The 17,857-nt window shown below is 40.2% G+C and overlaps 1 protein-coding gene across 6 annotated transcripts in view; it reads left to right on the forward strand.

Annotated features, from left to right (window-relative positions):
- LOC310896986 (uncharacterized protein) overlaps window positions 1-17,857 on the forward strand; it is a 102,839-nt gene that overhangs the window by 67,804 nt on the left and 17,178 nt on the right. For 2 of the 6 annotated variants that reach the window (XR_014581962.1, XM_083830060.1), the window contains one exon: window positions 9,031-11,345. The exons of 1 other annotated variant lie outside the window; for it this stretch is intronic. Coding sequence is in view for 2 of the 5 variants with exons in the window: in XM_083830060.1 (XP_083686186.1) it covers window positions 9,031-9,109 (79 nt within the window). In the remaining 3 variants the exon portion in view is untranslated. 3 more of the 6 variants (XR_014581960.1, XR_014581961.1, XM_083830063.1) reach the window with 3 other exon arrangements.

Genomic DNA, 17,857 nt, shown 5'->3' on the forward strand with positions numbered 1-17,857 from the left:
TATCCTCAACAGTCATGCAAAGAAAAGGCAAAGGTTTTGACAATGTTACCTGGGTGAATGTTTTCTGAATTGTATGAGCTTCTAGTGAATCCAGGACAGGATAAAGCATTGGCTCCTCAGCTCTCTTACAGGCTAATAAACCTGCGTCATTAAACAGTGATAGATTGATCACACCATGAAGATTGCTTTAAACTCTGCCTGGTGAGACCATTAGCAAACACCAGCTGAGTCCTTAAGATGTACCATTACTTTCTACTACTAAGGAGCAGACATGGATGATGCTCTGCCAAGTAGGGTCCAGTCCTGTCTGATTGCTATCCTGAGTATCTTGGACACTTCCTAGGAAAGGCTGAAGGATGTTTTGCATAAGCTCATAATTGCAGAATAGCCCTTCATGCTGCTTTATTCATGCTGCTTTACTTGCTATGCTAGTTCTGCTCCAGGGAAGTGTGATGTTTTGGTGGGACAGAGCTGGGATAACAAGTATGCAGTTGTTCATTATTTGATGCAAGGCGTGTGGAGTACAGTTGGCCTGTGTATTGCCAGTCACTGGCTACTGCAAGGGCACTCTGATTGCTGCAGAATGGCAGAGGAGCCCTTTTAATTTACACTTACGAGGAGCTAGCTGTCCCCACACACTGTTTAATGGCTAGAAAAGAGGTCATTCTTGACTTCACCTTCCTTTGCAATCTGCTCCTTGCCTCCAAGACATAGTTATGCAGACAGGGCCCCTCTCTCCGGGTGAAAATCTGTAGGGACAAATCTGTAAGCACATACATCAACAAGCAAACATAACATGACATGGAGAACCATTTCTCCTCCAAGAAAAACTCTGTGTGTTTGTGTGTTGGTTCCAAGAAGAACACATCTGAAATGGACAACCTCTTCTGCTCCATAAATCTATGCAGGAGAGGCCATAAACTTTCCTTTTCCTAGCAACTCCATCTTTCTGATGGCAACAATAAATCACTAAGGAAATTGATCTCCTAAGCATTGTCCTTTTGCACATGTTAATCATTCTCCATCAGTCCTTTTGCTGCTTGTTTCAGCCAGCAATCATAACCAGGGCTTGGGTGCTGCTTCAAATATAGTTAGGAAGTTTTCATCAAGGGCAAGGACTCTGGAAGGTGATTTATTTTTCTTCATGATCTGTTTTCACCTAAGCCTTACTACAAGTGCAGCCTACACATCTATGAGACAATGGTTCAAGCCTCCTCAGCTGACTTAAATGGCACAAGGGCTTACGGTGTTGACCATTACAGGGGGACTTTTGAGGGCCACTGGAGTTAGAGAAATCTTCAGATTGCAATGCTGTTGCTTTGTTCTGCACGGCTATCTCCTGCTGCACAAGACACAAGAAGGCTCACATGCAAGAAAACAACACAAAACCACATTTCCCAAAAGATTAAAGCAAAACATAGCTGTTTTCCTGGAGATCCCCCTTGCTCAGTCCTAAAAGGTGCCAAGATAACTAAGAAGTGTTCGTCAGGTGGCACTTCCTCAGCTATATCAGAGAGCATGAATAGTAAACTGGATAGTTGTCACTGGGGTCCGCTAAGTTAAGAACGTGTTTGCATGGGACCCTGGAGTTCAGTGAGAACTCCAAGGAGTGCTGCAACAGGAACAACAGCTGTAGGTTCTGTCTCTTTTTTGGAAATGGGAATTAGTTGATACAGCTTTAAACGAAGGCACGCTCCAAGCAGTTTCATTTTTCACCATTTATGAGTACATGTTTAGAAGAGGTGCTCAAACAGCTTTGAGACTGCCTCTCTAAATTTCAGGTGACTTAGAGGAGGCACAAACTCAGTCTATTTCGGAGCAATTTTAACTTCTTTCAAACTTCTTTCCCAGTATCCCTTGCCCAAATTACTTGGGACAAACCAGTCAGAAACAGTTTATGTGTTTATTTTAGTGCAAATATATTGCTTTGTCCAGTCTCTGGAGGATGCTAATGCTTTGTGACAATTACTCTGAAAAATTGAAAATTTTCATTTTTATTTTCTTATGAAAGAAGCATATGCAGTTGTAGAAAAATGATTTTGAAGAAATGCAGTCTTAGTATTGTAGTCTGCCAGCCTTAGTATAATATTATTGTACAGATCTCACTTATTTAAATCCTCTCCCAAAAGCATCAAGGTAAACAAGGGTTCATCAGTTTCAAGTGTTTCTTCTACATCTGCAAGAGCAAGTCATTCCTGTGTGCTTACTTAGGACAAAAATAATCTAAAGCAATTCATTTCTCTGAATTTCATCTCTTCTCCAGACTTTATCCCCAAAGATTGAGATCAACTGCATGAAGGAATTTAAAGGATGCAATCAGTCCCTTTTTCTCAAGGACACTATATAGCAATGGCCCAAATAACAAGAGTTTCACCATATACAATTACAAGGCAAAACCCATACAAAGCTGCATACCCAGTAATTGGAGCATGGCACAAACAGAAACTTTTTTTTTCTGACTGCTAAAGAATAACCTTACATATCAGCACAAGGCCAGTGAAGTCAGGGAAAGTACACTGATTTATACTGGCTGAGAAACCAGTCTTGGTGCAAACTTTAAAAATCTGTGAAGCTTTTAAGCACTGATACAATGCTCTTTATGCTTTAGGTAGATTTCCTCCTCAGTATCAGTGAGCCCTAAGCAATATAACTACTGGATCTTTTACTTCATGAAAACAGACTTATGCCTGTGCTGTGGTACAAAGCTAATTTAGATGAAAATGATGTGTCTAACTTGAATGGGGAATCATTTAAACACAATTAATAAGTTATGCGATCTTCAGTCTGCCTAAATCATCCATGTTGGGAACATGGCCAGGGGAAAGAGCTGAGCTACTTTTGTACCAAAGGACCCCTTGGCTGCTGGGGAGGACAGTCACCAGAGTTTTGCTGAGCAGGATAAAGATTAAGGAGAGCTCCAAAGATGATCAAAGCCACAGGAGTGCTTTTCATTTCCATTTCCTAATGACAGAGAAAGAAGGTTTCACAAATATTTTAAAACAGAGGAGGCTGGCAGTGGCTTCAGTGTGTCAGCAAGCCTGTCACATAGAGGGACAACCTACACCAAGCGAGGGCATCTGCCACACAGCAGCTATGCAATGCTTTGCTCACTGAACCACCTCTGTACTTCAGAAGAAGGGACTGCTGTAAAAAAAGGCAGCAGTATCAATTCTGCATCAATGCAGGACTCTCCAGAAGAGGACAAATGTCTATTAAAGGAAATTCAGGATTTTTTTGGAACAAGCAAGAAGATCTGGTCCAAAGAGCCTAAATTTCCAATAAAACATCAGAGTAAAATGAGTCTTTGGCAAGAAAAATGCACCCTGTACCTTAGCTGTTTGTTAATTAACCAAGACTTTTACTTTAGGGAATAAAATATTGCCCTTTGCTGTTTGCAGCACTTTCTGCTAACCCAGTCTCTTTGTATATCCTGAACCTGTTGAGCAACCAACGCTTTAAACTGACTGCTAATTCTGTGTTGGTCAAATTAATTTTGAAACCAGATTAATTAAAGCAGATGAAGCTTTGTTTATCCATTATTCATGAAGCTCATTGGAACAGGAGAGAGTGCATTAGCTTTATTTAGGATATTACTTTGCTTTAATGAACTCTTTTTTTTTGCCTCTTAATGCTCCTTTTGAGAAAGAGCTCAGCTTTGTGTTGTTGGATTTTTTTTATTTTTTATTTTTTTTACTTTGGTGGTCTAGTGCAAACAATGCAATTAGCAGATTTTGTTGCTCAAAAAAAGCTGCAGCTGACAATCTCCAGCAGTGACTGCCTCTCACCATAATTCAGGAGAGGGGGAGAAGAGCACATGTGCACGCTGAGCAAGGATCTCCTGTTCATCCTGCCCTGCTGCCTTTAGGGGCTGCAGGGAGGGGTGAGTGTGCTCACACAGCATCAGAGCCAGCAAATCCACAGACAATCAGAAGAGGCTCCTGGATAAATAAACTAGAACCACCTAACTGCAAGCATTTCAACATCAGTGTAGATGATGCAGTGAAGAATTATTTTCCCCACAGATCAGTGATTTATAAAAGCCAACCTAGACATTAGGGAGTGTGACATATGGGTTAGAAAATATTACTGGAACTATTACAGTGTTATATGCACAAATGGTGTATCCCCTCTGGATGTGGTTTAGTTCTAGTAGCTCTGTCTAAAATGATGTGTTGAGACCTGAGATACTACTTGTCTCAGAAATGAATGGCATTTATGTGCAAGTGGTAGACTGGGACTCCTCGGAGTAAAGAAAACAAAAATAGAGCTTTGCTCAAAACTTGCAGTAAGATTGGATTTGTAAATAAAATTAGCTAAGCAAACATAATTTTAAACAAAGGAAAGGTTGTCTTCACTAAGTAGGTTGGACTAAATTAAACAAAATACCGAGATGCCAATTAAACAAGTTACAAAGGCAGGTTTGTATACAAAGATAAAAAGATTGTTTGCAAATTTGGAAAGCAAAACATTTACCACTGCAAAACAGAAAAAAAGAGTGGCAGAACTCACTGCTACAGGATATTAATGAAAAATGATTAAATTAAAGACAGGTTACCTGCATGACTTAGAAAAATGTCCAGGTACAATAGAGAGAACACAGTAAGGGACCTGAATTTATATTTCAGGTTGTGAAGCAACAACAAAAACTAAGATGAAGCTCTCATAGAAAAAAATATTTATTTCCCTCTTATGTATCATGCTTGAAGAACATGATAATAGCCACTGAAAAACAAACAAACAAACAAAAACAACAACAGGATAATAAATCACCTATAGCAATTTCTTGAGTCTCTAAACAGTGTCATCTGAAAGTCTCACAATTTCCATATATTTATGCTCATAATCCACTTACAGTTGTGGGAAAATTATTTCTGTTTTAAAACTGAGGAACTGAGGCGAAAAGAAACTAAGGCTGTAATGTTTTTAGGCACTTAGCTACTGTGATTTCACACAAAGCCTATGAGAATAAGGAGCTGATCTTTGTGTCCAAGGTCTATTCCTCTAGTCACTGCTTTGTGTTCTTTTTAAGATTAGGTGGTCCAAATTGGCTATTATAACATTTTTTTGTGTGCCTATCAACAAGGAAAGTATTTTTTTTTTTCCACTTGCTTCAGAAGAGAGGGATGGTTGCTAAGCAAAAGAGTACCCAGCGAGGGAAATGTGAAGTGGTTAGATAGATCAAGGCAAGAAGCTGGAATGATGAAGTGAGAACTTATGTTCCCTTTATTCACAGCACTTTTATTAGTGCTGTATTTTTAGATAGCTGAAGTGTTGTTGTAACATCACCACAGCAAGTACCAGGACCTGGAGAAGAGGCAGGAAAGGACAAAAGGCTGTAAAGTACTGAAGAAGGGGGATAAAACTTACACTAAAACTGTTAGATAGACTTGTGGATGTTGAAGACTAAACCTCGTTTAATGGGGCTGTATATCTGCTTTAGTTATCCTTATGGTCAATGTTATCCAATAAACTTCTATTAAGTAGATTAGTACCAGAGGGTATACTTCCTGTTTATGAGCTGGTAATTACCACATCTTGAGCTACATAAACTTGTAACCTGAAAGGATGACATTTTTGCAGGAAATAAATTCCTTTAGCCTTGGTGTTTTTAGTGGATGTGGCAAATCTGAGCTAAACAGGGAACACCAGAGTAAATATACAAAGATGCATCAGGGCTCTGCTCTCTCTCTCTCACACTGTATCCAGACACTGGGGCAAAAAAGATGGAATCAGGTTACCTTTGGCATCTACACATCAGTTTTATTTAGGAAGTGTTTTGCCCTCACCTCTGCACAAGTTGCAACAATATTTTTTTTTTTTTATCTGACAGAATAGGATTTAAAGAGGTCAGCCATCAGCTCAGCTCACTTTGTCTGTCCCTACATGGACACAAGCAGGGGTGATGAGGCTGATGCCTATTTGACTGCCCAGTGCAGGACTGATTTTAATGAGTTTTAAAACTAGCTGAAGAGAATTAATATTGAAAGGACTTAGAGCTACTGTACAGGTTCAATAGAAATCAAAGCACTGACTAAAAGGCCTAAATTTCATCCATCTCTTGGCCCATTTTGGTCAAACCATAAAGTATCACCTAAGAGCGGTGTGAAACTTTGGGTGAAGTGTTGACTTTTCTCAAATCAAGAGGAATTTCACAGCTGCTTTTAATAGATGTGAGGGTTAATTCTGTGTGTCTGCTTGGGAGAATTACAATTAAGTAGTGGAAGGTCTGGTTGTCACAGCCAGTCTGCAAGTCCAGAATAAACAGATTTTTCACAATAGTTAAAAGTAACTGCACTGTTTCTATGTAAATCCCTGCACTTGGATTGGCTAATGGCTGTAAATAGCCAATTAGGCCGCATATGTTGGCAAATTAATTGATGGCCATTTCACTGTGGCTAAGCTGCATAGCAGTCTGCAGTGTGGCTCACTAAGAGCATTCCACCGCTGCTGACTTTAATTGTTATTAGTTTGCATTATATGTTAAATAGGGGAATATTTTAATGTAATAGCTATAAGCACTAAAGCTGAGTGAATAATTCATAGCAAATTATTTATTCAATAAATTTAGCCTCCTTTACTTTTCAATTTTTCAGGAACAATTTTATTATTTTCTCAAAAGAGTGATTATTATCCAGAATTAGTTTCTAATCAGTTTATCAGTGTTACTTGCTCTGCAGATCCTCTGGGTAGAGACTATTTTTGAATAGATCACTAAGCTATATGGCACTGTTGTCTCCCCTGATAAGATGCGTGTTACCCTTCAGCACAAGATTCTGGTGGAGACGTAGGTTTAAGCCAAACTGATTCTGCTCCTTCTGTTGCTAGTTTCCCATGATGGAGGGGATGATGTGTGTCAGCCACAATACTTCTGCCTTGTTTGGGGACTGGCTTACTAAAGTGGTCAGAGAGGTTCAGGCAAGTTCAGCACTGAGAATTTCTGTGTTACTGTGATAAGAACCCCCCATCTTTCAGAAAGCGGGCAGAGAGTATAAGAGATGCAGGAGGGATTGCTTCAAAATCCAGAACTGTTATGAAAATAAAATGCTTACTGATAAATGGTATCTGTCTCACTAAGTGCCAGAAAACCCCAAACACATGCTTTTGTTATTTGTTCTTTTTTTTAAAATATTTTTTATCTTTTTTTTTTTTAATATATATTTTTACAGTTCACGGCTAAAGGAAAGCAGCTTGTTGGGTAGAGCCAACAAACAGGAGTAAACAATTCCCCCCTCCTGCATGTAGCTGTAGAGCTGCTCTCTATGCACCTCTCCTGACTCTGCACTTCAGAGCTGAGAGGATTACAGCTTTGCTCTTTACCCTCATCTGGCTTCTCCCAAGCCTGTTTGTGCCATTGCTTCGATAGTTTTGTTGCAGCCCTTCATGCCTCAGATATGTACCTCGGGTCAGGTGTCTGCCTCAGGTATTTACACTTGTACATGACATCTTATAAAAGCAGAGCTCACCAATGACCCTGGGTGGTTAATAAGCCTTGCAATTTCTTAGCGCTTTGCATTGCCCCCTTGCCATCCCCCAGGTTTCCCAGGGGCTCCTCCTGCTCCTCTTGGTGAGGTGCCCTCTGCCTGAAGGGCTCTGTCCCAGAGCAACCTCTCTGTTACTCACAGATCTGCAGGGCAGCACCACGTCCCTCATCTTCCCAACTGCTGAGTGGCCATCAGCATAATCTGTTCTTCATCAGCACAGAGGGGGTCAACTGTTCACCAAAGATCAAGCGGGAAAGCAAATAGTTTGGGTAAGTTCGGCTGACAGTCGAATACAGCTTTATTTAGTAGGATTTGTTTCATACAAATGGCATCCCAAGGTACTTATCAAAGTTAAATAATACATAATAGCAGAGGGAGAAAGAAATTAAGAGGCGCAGGCATGGGAGCAGAGATGTTTTCAGATGAGATTTGAAAGTAGATGGAGAGGCAGTGAGGCAGAAAGAAACAACAGAAAAAAAGACTCTGTTCCAGATGGTGGGAGATACGAGGGGAAAAAGCTTTCACAACAACCATGGTTTGAACATAATTAAGCACAGAGAGATGACCAGTGCCATTTGGAGAGAAAAATAGGAACAGAGGAAAAGGAGATGGACTGGGAAAAGGTCACAGAAAGCAAATAAAGAAATGACATGGGAGCTGTGGGAGTTTCTTCCATAAATGTCATGGCAGGGATTTGGAAAGCCAATGCACCAGCAAAAAGACTGGTGTGTTCAGCATGGCTGGAGGATGTTGACATGGAGAATTCAAGCAGAAGGGAAAGTCAGATACTGCTGTATCTGTAGGAAAAATTCCTCCAAACAGCTGCATCTGCTTAGACTCTTGCAATGGATTCAGACCCAAAAGTTCATATCCAAGTAGGTTTATATGTAAGCTGTTGCCAAAGACTTCATTTTTCTCCTTCCTGGGTTGCAAGAAGCAATTCCATTGCAAGGTTGCTGCATGTTCGTTAGACCAAACTGAATTCTTTTTATTATTTTTTATTATTTTTTAAAATCCAATAACCTATGAGAAATATCCAAGGTGCTGCTAGAGATATAGTGGATTATAGTGGCAGTCAAAGGAATGGGTTATATTTCTATTTTCTATGACCTGAAGTTTTCTCTATTTTGCTGGGTAGAAGAAATACCAGTTCAAGGCACACTTCTCTAATACCAGCATGCAAAAGCAAATAATGCAGGAAGACAGTCTGGTGACCAGGCTGCTTCTGTCTGCAAATGCTATGTGGACCACCAACCTCTCTCTCTCTCTCTCTCTCTTTTTTTTTTTTTTTTTTAGTACAGAATTCCTGGTAAAGGAATAATCTTGTATACAAAGATTACCAGAACAACTTACACATATTCTTTTTTTTCATAGGTGTAGGGACTTCTAGAGATGTTAATATTTAGGACAAGTCATTTTTATAATAATTTATCTATCTGAAATCTACCTTACTATTTCTTTCAGTCTACTGGTCTACAGTGTTATCATATAATATGCAAGAACTAACAAGAACATTTATTTATTTATTTATTTATTATTCTACTTTCAGATGCTCCCAGCTGATCTCAGGTGCTTTAGCTGATATTGGACAATGTCTTCTCAAGCCACATCACCTGCCACTTCGTTAGGGAGAAGCACAAACCATAGAGAATGGAAAAGGGTCCACTTAACTCAGCGTGGTTAAAACCTCTCTATTCTTAGATGTTTTAGTGGTGATCAGACTGCCATCTTCCCTGCTCAGGGCAAGTGTATGAATGTCATGCGTTAAAGGGAAACATATGAGAAATCCTTTTGTCCTCAGATCCTTAATAAAAGAGGAGTTTGTCTCTCTTTTTGAATGGCTGAGATTCTGGCATTTAAAAAAAAAAAAAAAAAGCAATACTCCTGGTGCAACATACTTATGTGCCAGTAAGCCAATTTCTGTAATTATGAGGGCAGCACACTTTGCTAGTAGGTATTCATATTTTATTTAAAATTTTTACTAAACAGTTTGCATTATGATTACCTTATTAAACAGCATCAACAAAAAGCCTGACTCCTTATTCAACAATGCTGTTATTCAAGACAAGAAAAAGTTGCGCAGTTTTACTTTTATACCCGCAAACATTAAGCAATTCTTAATTTACTTTTTATCAATCCATAACAGATGCCACTTTCCTATGTGCTCTCTTAAATGAAGGTCCTTTCACCTGCTAACAGACTTCCCTGCTGCCAAGAGAGAAACTGAGACGGTGCTACTAAATACCAGCAACTCCAATGGCTACACAAACATGAAATGAAACCACTCCATGATTTCCACTCCTGAGTGCAAACAGACATACCAGTACCTGTCCAACTTTCACCAGTCACTGAGTCCTATGTTTTCATCAGTGCTTGTACACCTCTGCTGAGACTTCCCACCAGTAACATACCACAACAAAAAGTGGCACCTGGAAACTGGCAAATTACTCCCCTGTCCATCCATTACAGCAGAAGCTACCCACAGAAATGTTGTGTTGGATATATGAAAGTCTTGTCTTGTAAATTTTTGCAAGTTTATTCTTGTTGGCCATTCTTGTGCTGTTGATACGTAGGGATGCTTCCTTAGTCATGGTCTTGTCAACTTCAGTGACACTAGGAGGTGATGCAAGGTCAAGCAGAAATTTGATTATCTGCTTACTGTACCGTATCATGAAGATCTCTATAGCATTTTGTCACACAGCTCCTGGTAGCTCAGGACACTCTTGGTTTAGGGGTCAGTGTTATAAAAGTATTTGCCGTGGCCTCAGAGGCACTTCACTACTTGTGTTACTGAAGAACTGGAGTGAGCAGGATAGGGCAGAGTCTCAGTCTTGGGCAAGAAGCAGATGAACCAGGAGTGACAGATGAGACACACAATGAAGAAAACATTGGACTAGACACAACTACCACATTCCCAGAGGGTTCCTCAAAGCCTCAGCAACACGGACACATGGCACGGCGAGACACAGCAGAGAAATTCATGTATTTTCTAAGAGCAGTTTAAACAGAGTATTACTGGACTGCGTGGCACTTCTAGGGATGGATATTTGTTCAATGGGACTGCTATCCTGCTCGCTAAGGGAGTGAGCATTGTATCCCCATGGCACTACATGGGCAAACCTCAAATGGGAAGAAAGGGACAGGTAGGCCCCATGGATTACACAAAGGAGAAGAAATGGGACATGAGCCTTTCCCTTCCCCCTTTTTTTTTTAGTAATTAGTAATTAGTGCCTGGTTTGTTGACTTTATTATTTTTTAACCTTCCTGTCACCAGCTGACCCTATCTCCTTCTGCCCCATGAAATCTTTTCTTAGCATGATTCAGCCATGAGTGTTATCTCCGAGCTTTTCTTTGTCCTTCCAACAGTAAGAGAGAATCAAGAGCTTTGTCATTTATCTCTGTTTGTATGTTTTGCCACTGCTTTATTTTGCTTCAGTCAAAATCCTCCTTAAAACTACAAGCACCACTGCCTTTCCATTTAGGTGCAGGAGGCAGCAGCTGCCTGGCCCTGGGCACAATTACACTCCAATAGCTGAGGATGGGAGTCAGTGGCAACCTCATTTCCCCCTCAGACTTCATAAGGAAAAATTAATTTCGCATCTCAGCATGGAGGGCTCTGCATAGCCTCCCTTTTCCCCATGAAGAAAGAAGCATTTGAAATGGCAGCAGGCAGAATATGCAGATTCATTTCAGTTGTTTCCTCCTTTTGTTGCTGCTGAGTTTTTCCAGCGCACTCTCCAAACAAATTATTCCCCCTGTCTGTGTGTACTCCCACCACACTCAGGTGTCTAGCACAGAAAGAGACACCCATTTTGTTGTGTTTGTTAAGCACTTGTTTTCCTTTTTTTTTTTTTCTCTTTTTGTCTTCTGTTTATAGGAGGGACTGGATAATCAGGGGACTGGTGCTGTGTGAATGAGCTAATCAGCTTCCTGGTCTCCAGAGAACATGTTGCTCGGTGATCACCCACAGCCAGAGAAACTAACCAAGTCTGATGCATCAGACTGCTTCAAATTAAAGACCCAAGTAAATTGTTCCATCATCTGTTCAAAATGTATGGCTTGCTGAAACATACTCTTCCGACCAAACCTAGGTGTCAATCAAGCAGTAAAGTTGTATAGTAGGACTTTTTGACCACACTAACCACAGAAGCTCAGATGTCTTCATGGCACCCTGTATGCTCACTGGGGCCTGGGATTCTCCCAAGACATCTGCATAACAGCTGCCACTACCATTGGCTACACTTGTTATTACATTTGGTGTAGCTGCTTGGTTTATAGGTCCCTTTTGCCTCAAGCTAAGTGTTTCATACTGCCCTCCTTTCCAGAATGGGGAGAAAGAAGTACCTTTTTTTTTTTTTTTTTTTTCATTTGTGTGTGTTTCTGGGATGGAATGACAATCTTCTACAACTGCAGAGACACCTTCTACCCTCATTCCTATTTGGGACAGATGTTTGCTGTAGTGAATATGCATGACATCTTTATGAAACATTTATGTCAAGGATCCCATGTCATGCTACGTTTCTTGTACTATTTAACCCGTCATTAAAAGTATCTTTGAAACATAGTTTGATAGAAGTCTAAAAAATATAATGCCTGGATTTTTAGAAACCAAAATTTACCATGTAATAGTCCACAGTATCAAGTGCACTTTTGTAATCTGGAAATTAAATACATATCTTTTTCAGCCTTTTCAATAGAATATTATTTTGGCATGTTTTTCTACCACCTTACCTTGTTGGAAATAAATGGAAGTCATGTACTTCTGTACATAATAAACAGAATAAAAATAAACAGAAGTCAGTACTACATTGCAGTACTGTTGTTCAGTGAAAACTATTTAAGCTCATGCTCCTGAACAGTGGTTCCCCATCAAATTACTACAATAGGTATACCATGTTAGACAGAATAAACCAGGATCCTCTTCCATCTCTTGCCGTCCCAAAAGGTGGACTGAATAATGCTGCATGGAGTGTACCTAGAAGATAGTGCTTATCATTTCTGGGGCATGCCGCAAACCACCCCTCCAGCCTGAACTGACACAGGACAACTGGTTTGAGAATGGTGGAGCCTTCTGCTAGTACGAAGTGGGCGCTTGAGCAGATGCTCTTATTTCTGCATAGGTGAAGAGCTTTAGCTGGAGGGATTTGGGCAGCACCCTCTGCAAAGAGAAAAGAATGAAGGATAGGGATAGAAAGTGGGCTTTGCTGAACGTATTGTGTGACCAATATGAAGATATCTGAGACTGGGAACATTGCCTGCTGGGCCTGAGCCTGCTGTCTGGATTGAGGATAGAGAACTGGAGATGTGCATGTTCAGAGTGGGTGAGCTGCCAGTACACTTTTGTCTAGGCCTTGGCAATCTTGGAGATCTTCTGTACAAAATAAATTCATAGCTGGACTCTCAACCATGCATCGCAGACAGACTCCAGGAGCCTGGTGCAGATGACGCAGGTGAGGTTTTTATTGCAGGGATCATATGCATGATGGGCCAAGTCCTTTGAGGAAAGAGTCTTACCACATATTTGTATATTGTTGAGCTCTAATATTGTATGGGACTTCTAGGAGCACTGATAACCACAATGACAAGTGCCTTCCTGATTTTCTCACACTGCACAGTTGCCTATAATGTGACCTGTAGAGAAAGCCTTATGGGTATCTGCTAGCAAGGAGGGGACTGAAGAGCAGCTTGGGTCTCTTAAGCTAAAGCTAAACCTAAAGGAGGCAGAAAGTTTAAAAATATGTCTACTTTTTTATTTCTTCCTTCCTTTTTTTTTTTTTTAAATGCAATTTTGTCAGATTGTTATGCTAAAAACTCATCTGGGTGAAGGGAAAGGGAGAAAACAGGACATATCCTGTTTTCTGACTGAAATTTTTATCTGATGGGAGCTTCTGAAAGATAACGATGTAATGGATAAAACAAACACACTGAATCTTTTTAGGCCACAGACATCAATCATGTGGTCTCTCAGAACATTTGTACTGACAGGTAAGATATCCACCGTCAATCATGAGGGGCTGCGCAGTGCAGCAGTATTGCAGCAGAGGGGTGATTGGTCTCACTAGCTGGTTTATGCTGAAGGCTGGGAATCAGATGGACAAGCAGTGCCCTTATCAGGCCTGTAATAAAGAACTCTCCCTGGTCTCTGGAGGCTGCTATGAAATGGTTTTCCTCATGTTATCAGGGAGCAGATAATACATGAAGTGCTGAAGTGTTTCTCCTGCTTATTTGAGGAGATATAATAGTACTTTAAGCACTTCAGTAGTCCTCTGTTCAATGCACAGTGACAATGACAAAGATTGAAGAATGCAGCTCAATGGAGGAGAGACGGTGAGTGCAAGTCCAGTTTTTTGTGTACAGACTACTTCTACTGGCATCACAGTCTGTGAAACCATAAGCACTTCCCAACACTAAGGGACATGAGGTAAAACTGAAAGCCACACACGCAGCATTTTAGGCCAGTCCATTGTGCAGGCTTCCATATATTGTGTCTAATGTTGGCATCCATGTTTACTTTCAGGTTTTTTTCAGGCCTGGACAAGCATCTCAATTTTCTTTTTATGGTGCTGGAAGCAGGGTGGATGGCCATATCTCCACATGAAACAATTCAGCTCACTTATAGCTTCCTCAGGGAGATAAGCACAGGACAGGCTGAAAAAGCACAGGCCGAGAAAACACAGACTCCTTTGCTTCTCTCTTGGCTCTTCCTCACAGGTGCTGTTAGACCCCTTTCACTAGTCATGAAAGTTACCACAACATCCCTCCTCCTGTACAAAAAGCCCATTCTGTGTAAACAAAAAGGAGTTGTTCCTACAAGGCAGGTCTGAAAAGTAGAGTTGTATATACAAGAAAGGATGTCAGACACCTGGTATTACGTTTTCATCATGCCCCTGCAAGAGACATGAGAAATCAGTCAAAGACACTTAAGGAGTAATTTTACATGGCTAGGTGATGTGCTGAGGAAGCAAGAGATGTCTGTGAAGGGACACTAAAGCAGTATGGACATAGTCCTGCTCAACCTTCTGCCCCCCCAGCAATTCTATCTCCATTTCATCCCACATCGTACTGTTTTGACAAGGTCTGTTGAAACCAGTTGTGGTCCTGGCCTGACTGGCAGTGCATTTACAGATGGAATAAAACACAGCATAAGATAGACAAGACACTGTTGTATGTATTATGTACATGGCATATAAAAAAGCTGGAAAGACAATGACTTTCTAAGCACACAGATCTGCATGGAGCCCCTTATGAAACAGACACCCCACATATTCCAGTGTTGTGGGGATATGGATATTTGGATAGTGTAAAGTCTTTTTTTTTTTTTTTTTTAATAAACATTTTCATGTCCTGGAGTTCGTAAAAGAGTACTAGATGCCTACATTTACAGGTACAAATTTCACTTCATCAAGCAGTTTACCGGAAGACTTACTGGGAACTTTGTAGTCTCCACTGGGTGTACTATAAATACAACACCTTTACAGCAAAGAATATATAGAAAGATATCTGAGAGACACATTTTGCAGTGAAATTTCTAGTTGTTTTGTGACTAAATGTAATACAATAAAACTGAGCTCTTTGATTATGAACATCCTTGTGTAGCAACACAATGCTACCTGGAATGGCAAAGACTAGATCTCACTTATCAAATGCTTGCAAAACAGCTATGATAAATTTAACATTTTTTTCAAAGAAATTCTAAACCTCCTTATGGCTGAAGTATTGTTTTGTATGTAGTTTCAGTACAAGGTCCTGCAAAGCTGCAAAATCCCTTTTATCCCGCTGAAATGAGCAGACTAGCTGTATCACAAAGTCCAGATGTTAAGTTCACAGTTCATGGATAAATTTGTTTGAGTCTTTCATATTTGTAGGCTATTAATATTAGAACAGAAGCATCTTCTGACTTGAAAGACCAGTCTTTCAGCCTCTTATCATAAATGCTCATGCATGTGACATAACCACATATATACCCCATCTAGCCCTCCACTTCTCATACACATTGAGTCTATGTTTAATTATGATGGAACTTCTGATTGGATATGCTGTTCAAACTGTCTCCAACTTCTATCCACCTTAAAGTTGTATTTTTTTTTCCCAATTATCCATTAAGAGTATGGCCATCCACCTCTAGCTATTTGTTACCTGCCATTTTATCTAGACACAAGAACACATTACTTGAGAAAGTCCTTCTTTCTGTTCTCTTCTAGAGAACTGAGGAAAAGAGTCTAGTATTGAAAAGCCCCTTCAAGCTGTGCAGGTTGGCATTTCAAACTCAGTATTCCTGTCTTTCATAGAGACATACTTATGTTAAAGCAAATGCTATGCCTCTTAAAAGGAAAAAGGCAATCTTCCCCATTCAACCTTATGTCTATGCATGTTTGATTTGCCTTCTGACTGCACTAAAACCATCTTTAAACAGTGTATAATGAGCACAGTGTGGCTCTGCTGTCTTGTAATGCACGATTAGTTTGCTAACAACTTGTTTGAGTAGGCATGTGTGTTGCTTCATGTCTTTAAGATTATGCCTGCACAGGAATAAAAAAAAATCACAATTCTCCTCCTGTTACTCCTACTCTAGCCTTCCTCTGGAGCATTCTCTCTCTCTTATGTCTGTCTTAATTAGATCATGCCAGTCCTAATTTAAGAATGCAGATTTTAAGCAGGGAGAAAAGAAGGAAACACAGAGAAAATGTACTAATTTTAGACAGAGAAAAATGTGTCTTTTTCCATTAGGGAGAGGGAAGAAAGAAAATAATAATAATAATAATAATAATAATAATAATAATAATTAATAAACAGAGCAAAACCCACAGACAAAAATTGCACTTTGCAGCTGAAGTGACAATTCTATCAAAGAGTGCTAGGAAATTCATCTGGAAGGAAGTCTACAGGTGAGACATTGCTCTGTTACCAGCCCTAATGGCTCTCTAGCTCTTCTGGCTCAAGATATACTACAGAATAGTATTGCACATTTCTATTTAAACACACCCAAAACATTTTTATAACAGGATTTCTCCAGAGTAAAAAGCTACATGTGTGTCTTTGGGATAACCACAAAGTTCAGGTCTCCAGACTGGAGATTCTTTTCTGTATGTGTGGATGGCATCCCTGCCTATGGCAGGGGGCTTGGGACTAGATAATCTTTAACATCCCTTCCAACCCAAGCCATTCTATGATTTTATGATTTAAAATATAATGTTTAGCACGTGCTGTGTAAGCAACAACTTCCCACCAAACAGATTTTTCTTATAACTTGTATGGGGAAAAAAAATACTCAGCGTGACAAATAAGAATCTGTACTAGGCCATGAATTGGTTTTGAATAAATATATTCTGTGGCTGTGTGCATGAGGAAGGATATTTAAGACGTGCACTGATCTTTGTTTATTACTGTAAATTATTTATTTCTTCCTTTCTGTAGTTGCCTCCATGTATTGACATAAATTATTCACATATGAAATTTGGATCTGAGAAATACACAATCAAAGGGGATTATAGTTTTGTCCCCCCAAATTATCCCTCCTTCAGATTCACCTTGCATTCTTTTACCTCATCTCATCACAGAATTATCAGCTCTGAGCCAGGATATTCTATGCTGATAAACCCAGGCGAATGTCTGGAGATGGAGTTACTGTCCAGCTTATTAATAAGAGATGACATTTGGGAACATTTGTAAAAGTCCATTTTTGCAGGCTACCTGTACAGAATAAAGCAGTGTGTGGGTGGTGTGATCCTCATTCCTCAGGCTAAGTTTCTTTTCTTGGTCTCAAATCCTGCCCAACTGCATGTCTTGAGAAAGTAAATTACAAGATTTCAGCCCTTATCTGGACATTGCCCTCCATGCATTTCAAGAGACTGTTTATGCTTACAAACTGATCCCGCTGCTTCCCCTCCCATTGCAGGAAAACAAGTCCATCTGCCAGGGAATCTTCTCTGCAGAAAGTGACTGGGTCCCAGCACGCATATCAGACTGTGATGTTCCTGTAGCTACAGAGTCTGTGCTGGGGTGGGAGAACAAGACAATTTTAACCATCAGACCCAAAAGTAAAGTACACGAATCTGGACCCCTGAGCCCTAGGTTCCTTTTCTGCATTGCAGGGACTGGTGTGGGTTGGGACAGAGGCTGTATGCCATCTAATTTCAAATTTAGGTGATCTGGCTTGTCATCCCTTGTTTCTGATGGCAGCCTTTGTCCATTTGTACAGACGAATTCTTCTGTCACCTAATATGCTGCACTGAGCAGAAGCTTTTGACCAGGTCAAAGACGAAGCCACACAGGAGAATCTACCTGGTCCAAACAGCAAATTCAGAGCTGTCATAAGCTTTAGAAGTAGTCACAGTAGGGGTGGGTAGTGCCTCATCATGGGAGTGACCAACAAAGTG

The sequence above is a fragment of the Anser anser genome (genome assembly GCF_964211835.1).
Source record: "Anser anser genome assembly, chromosome: 1".
NCBI lineage: Eukaryota > Metazoa > Chordata > Aves > Anseriformes > Anatidae > Anser > Anser anser.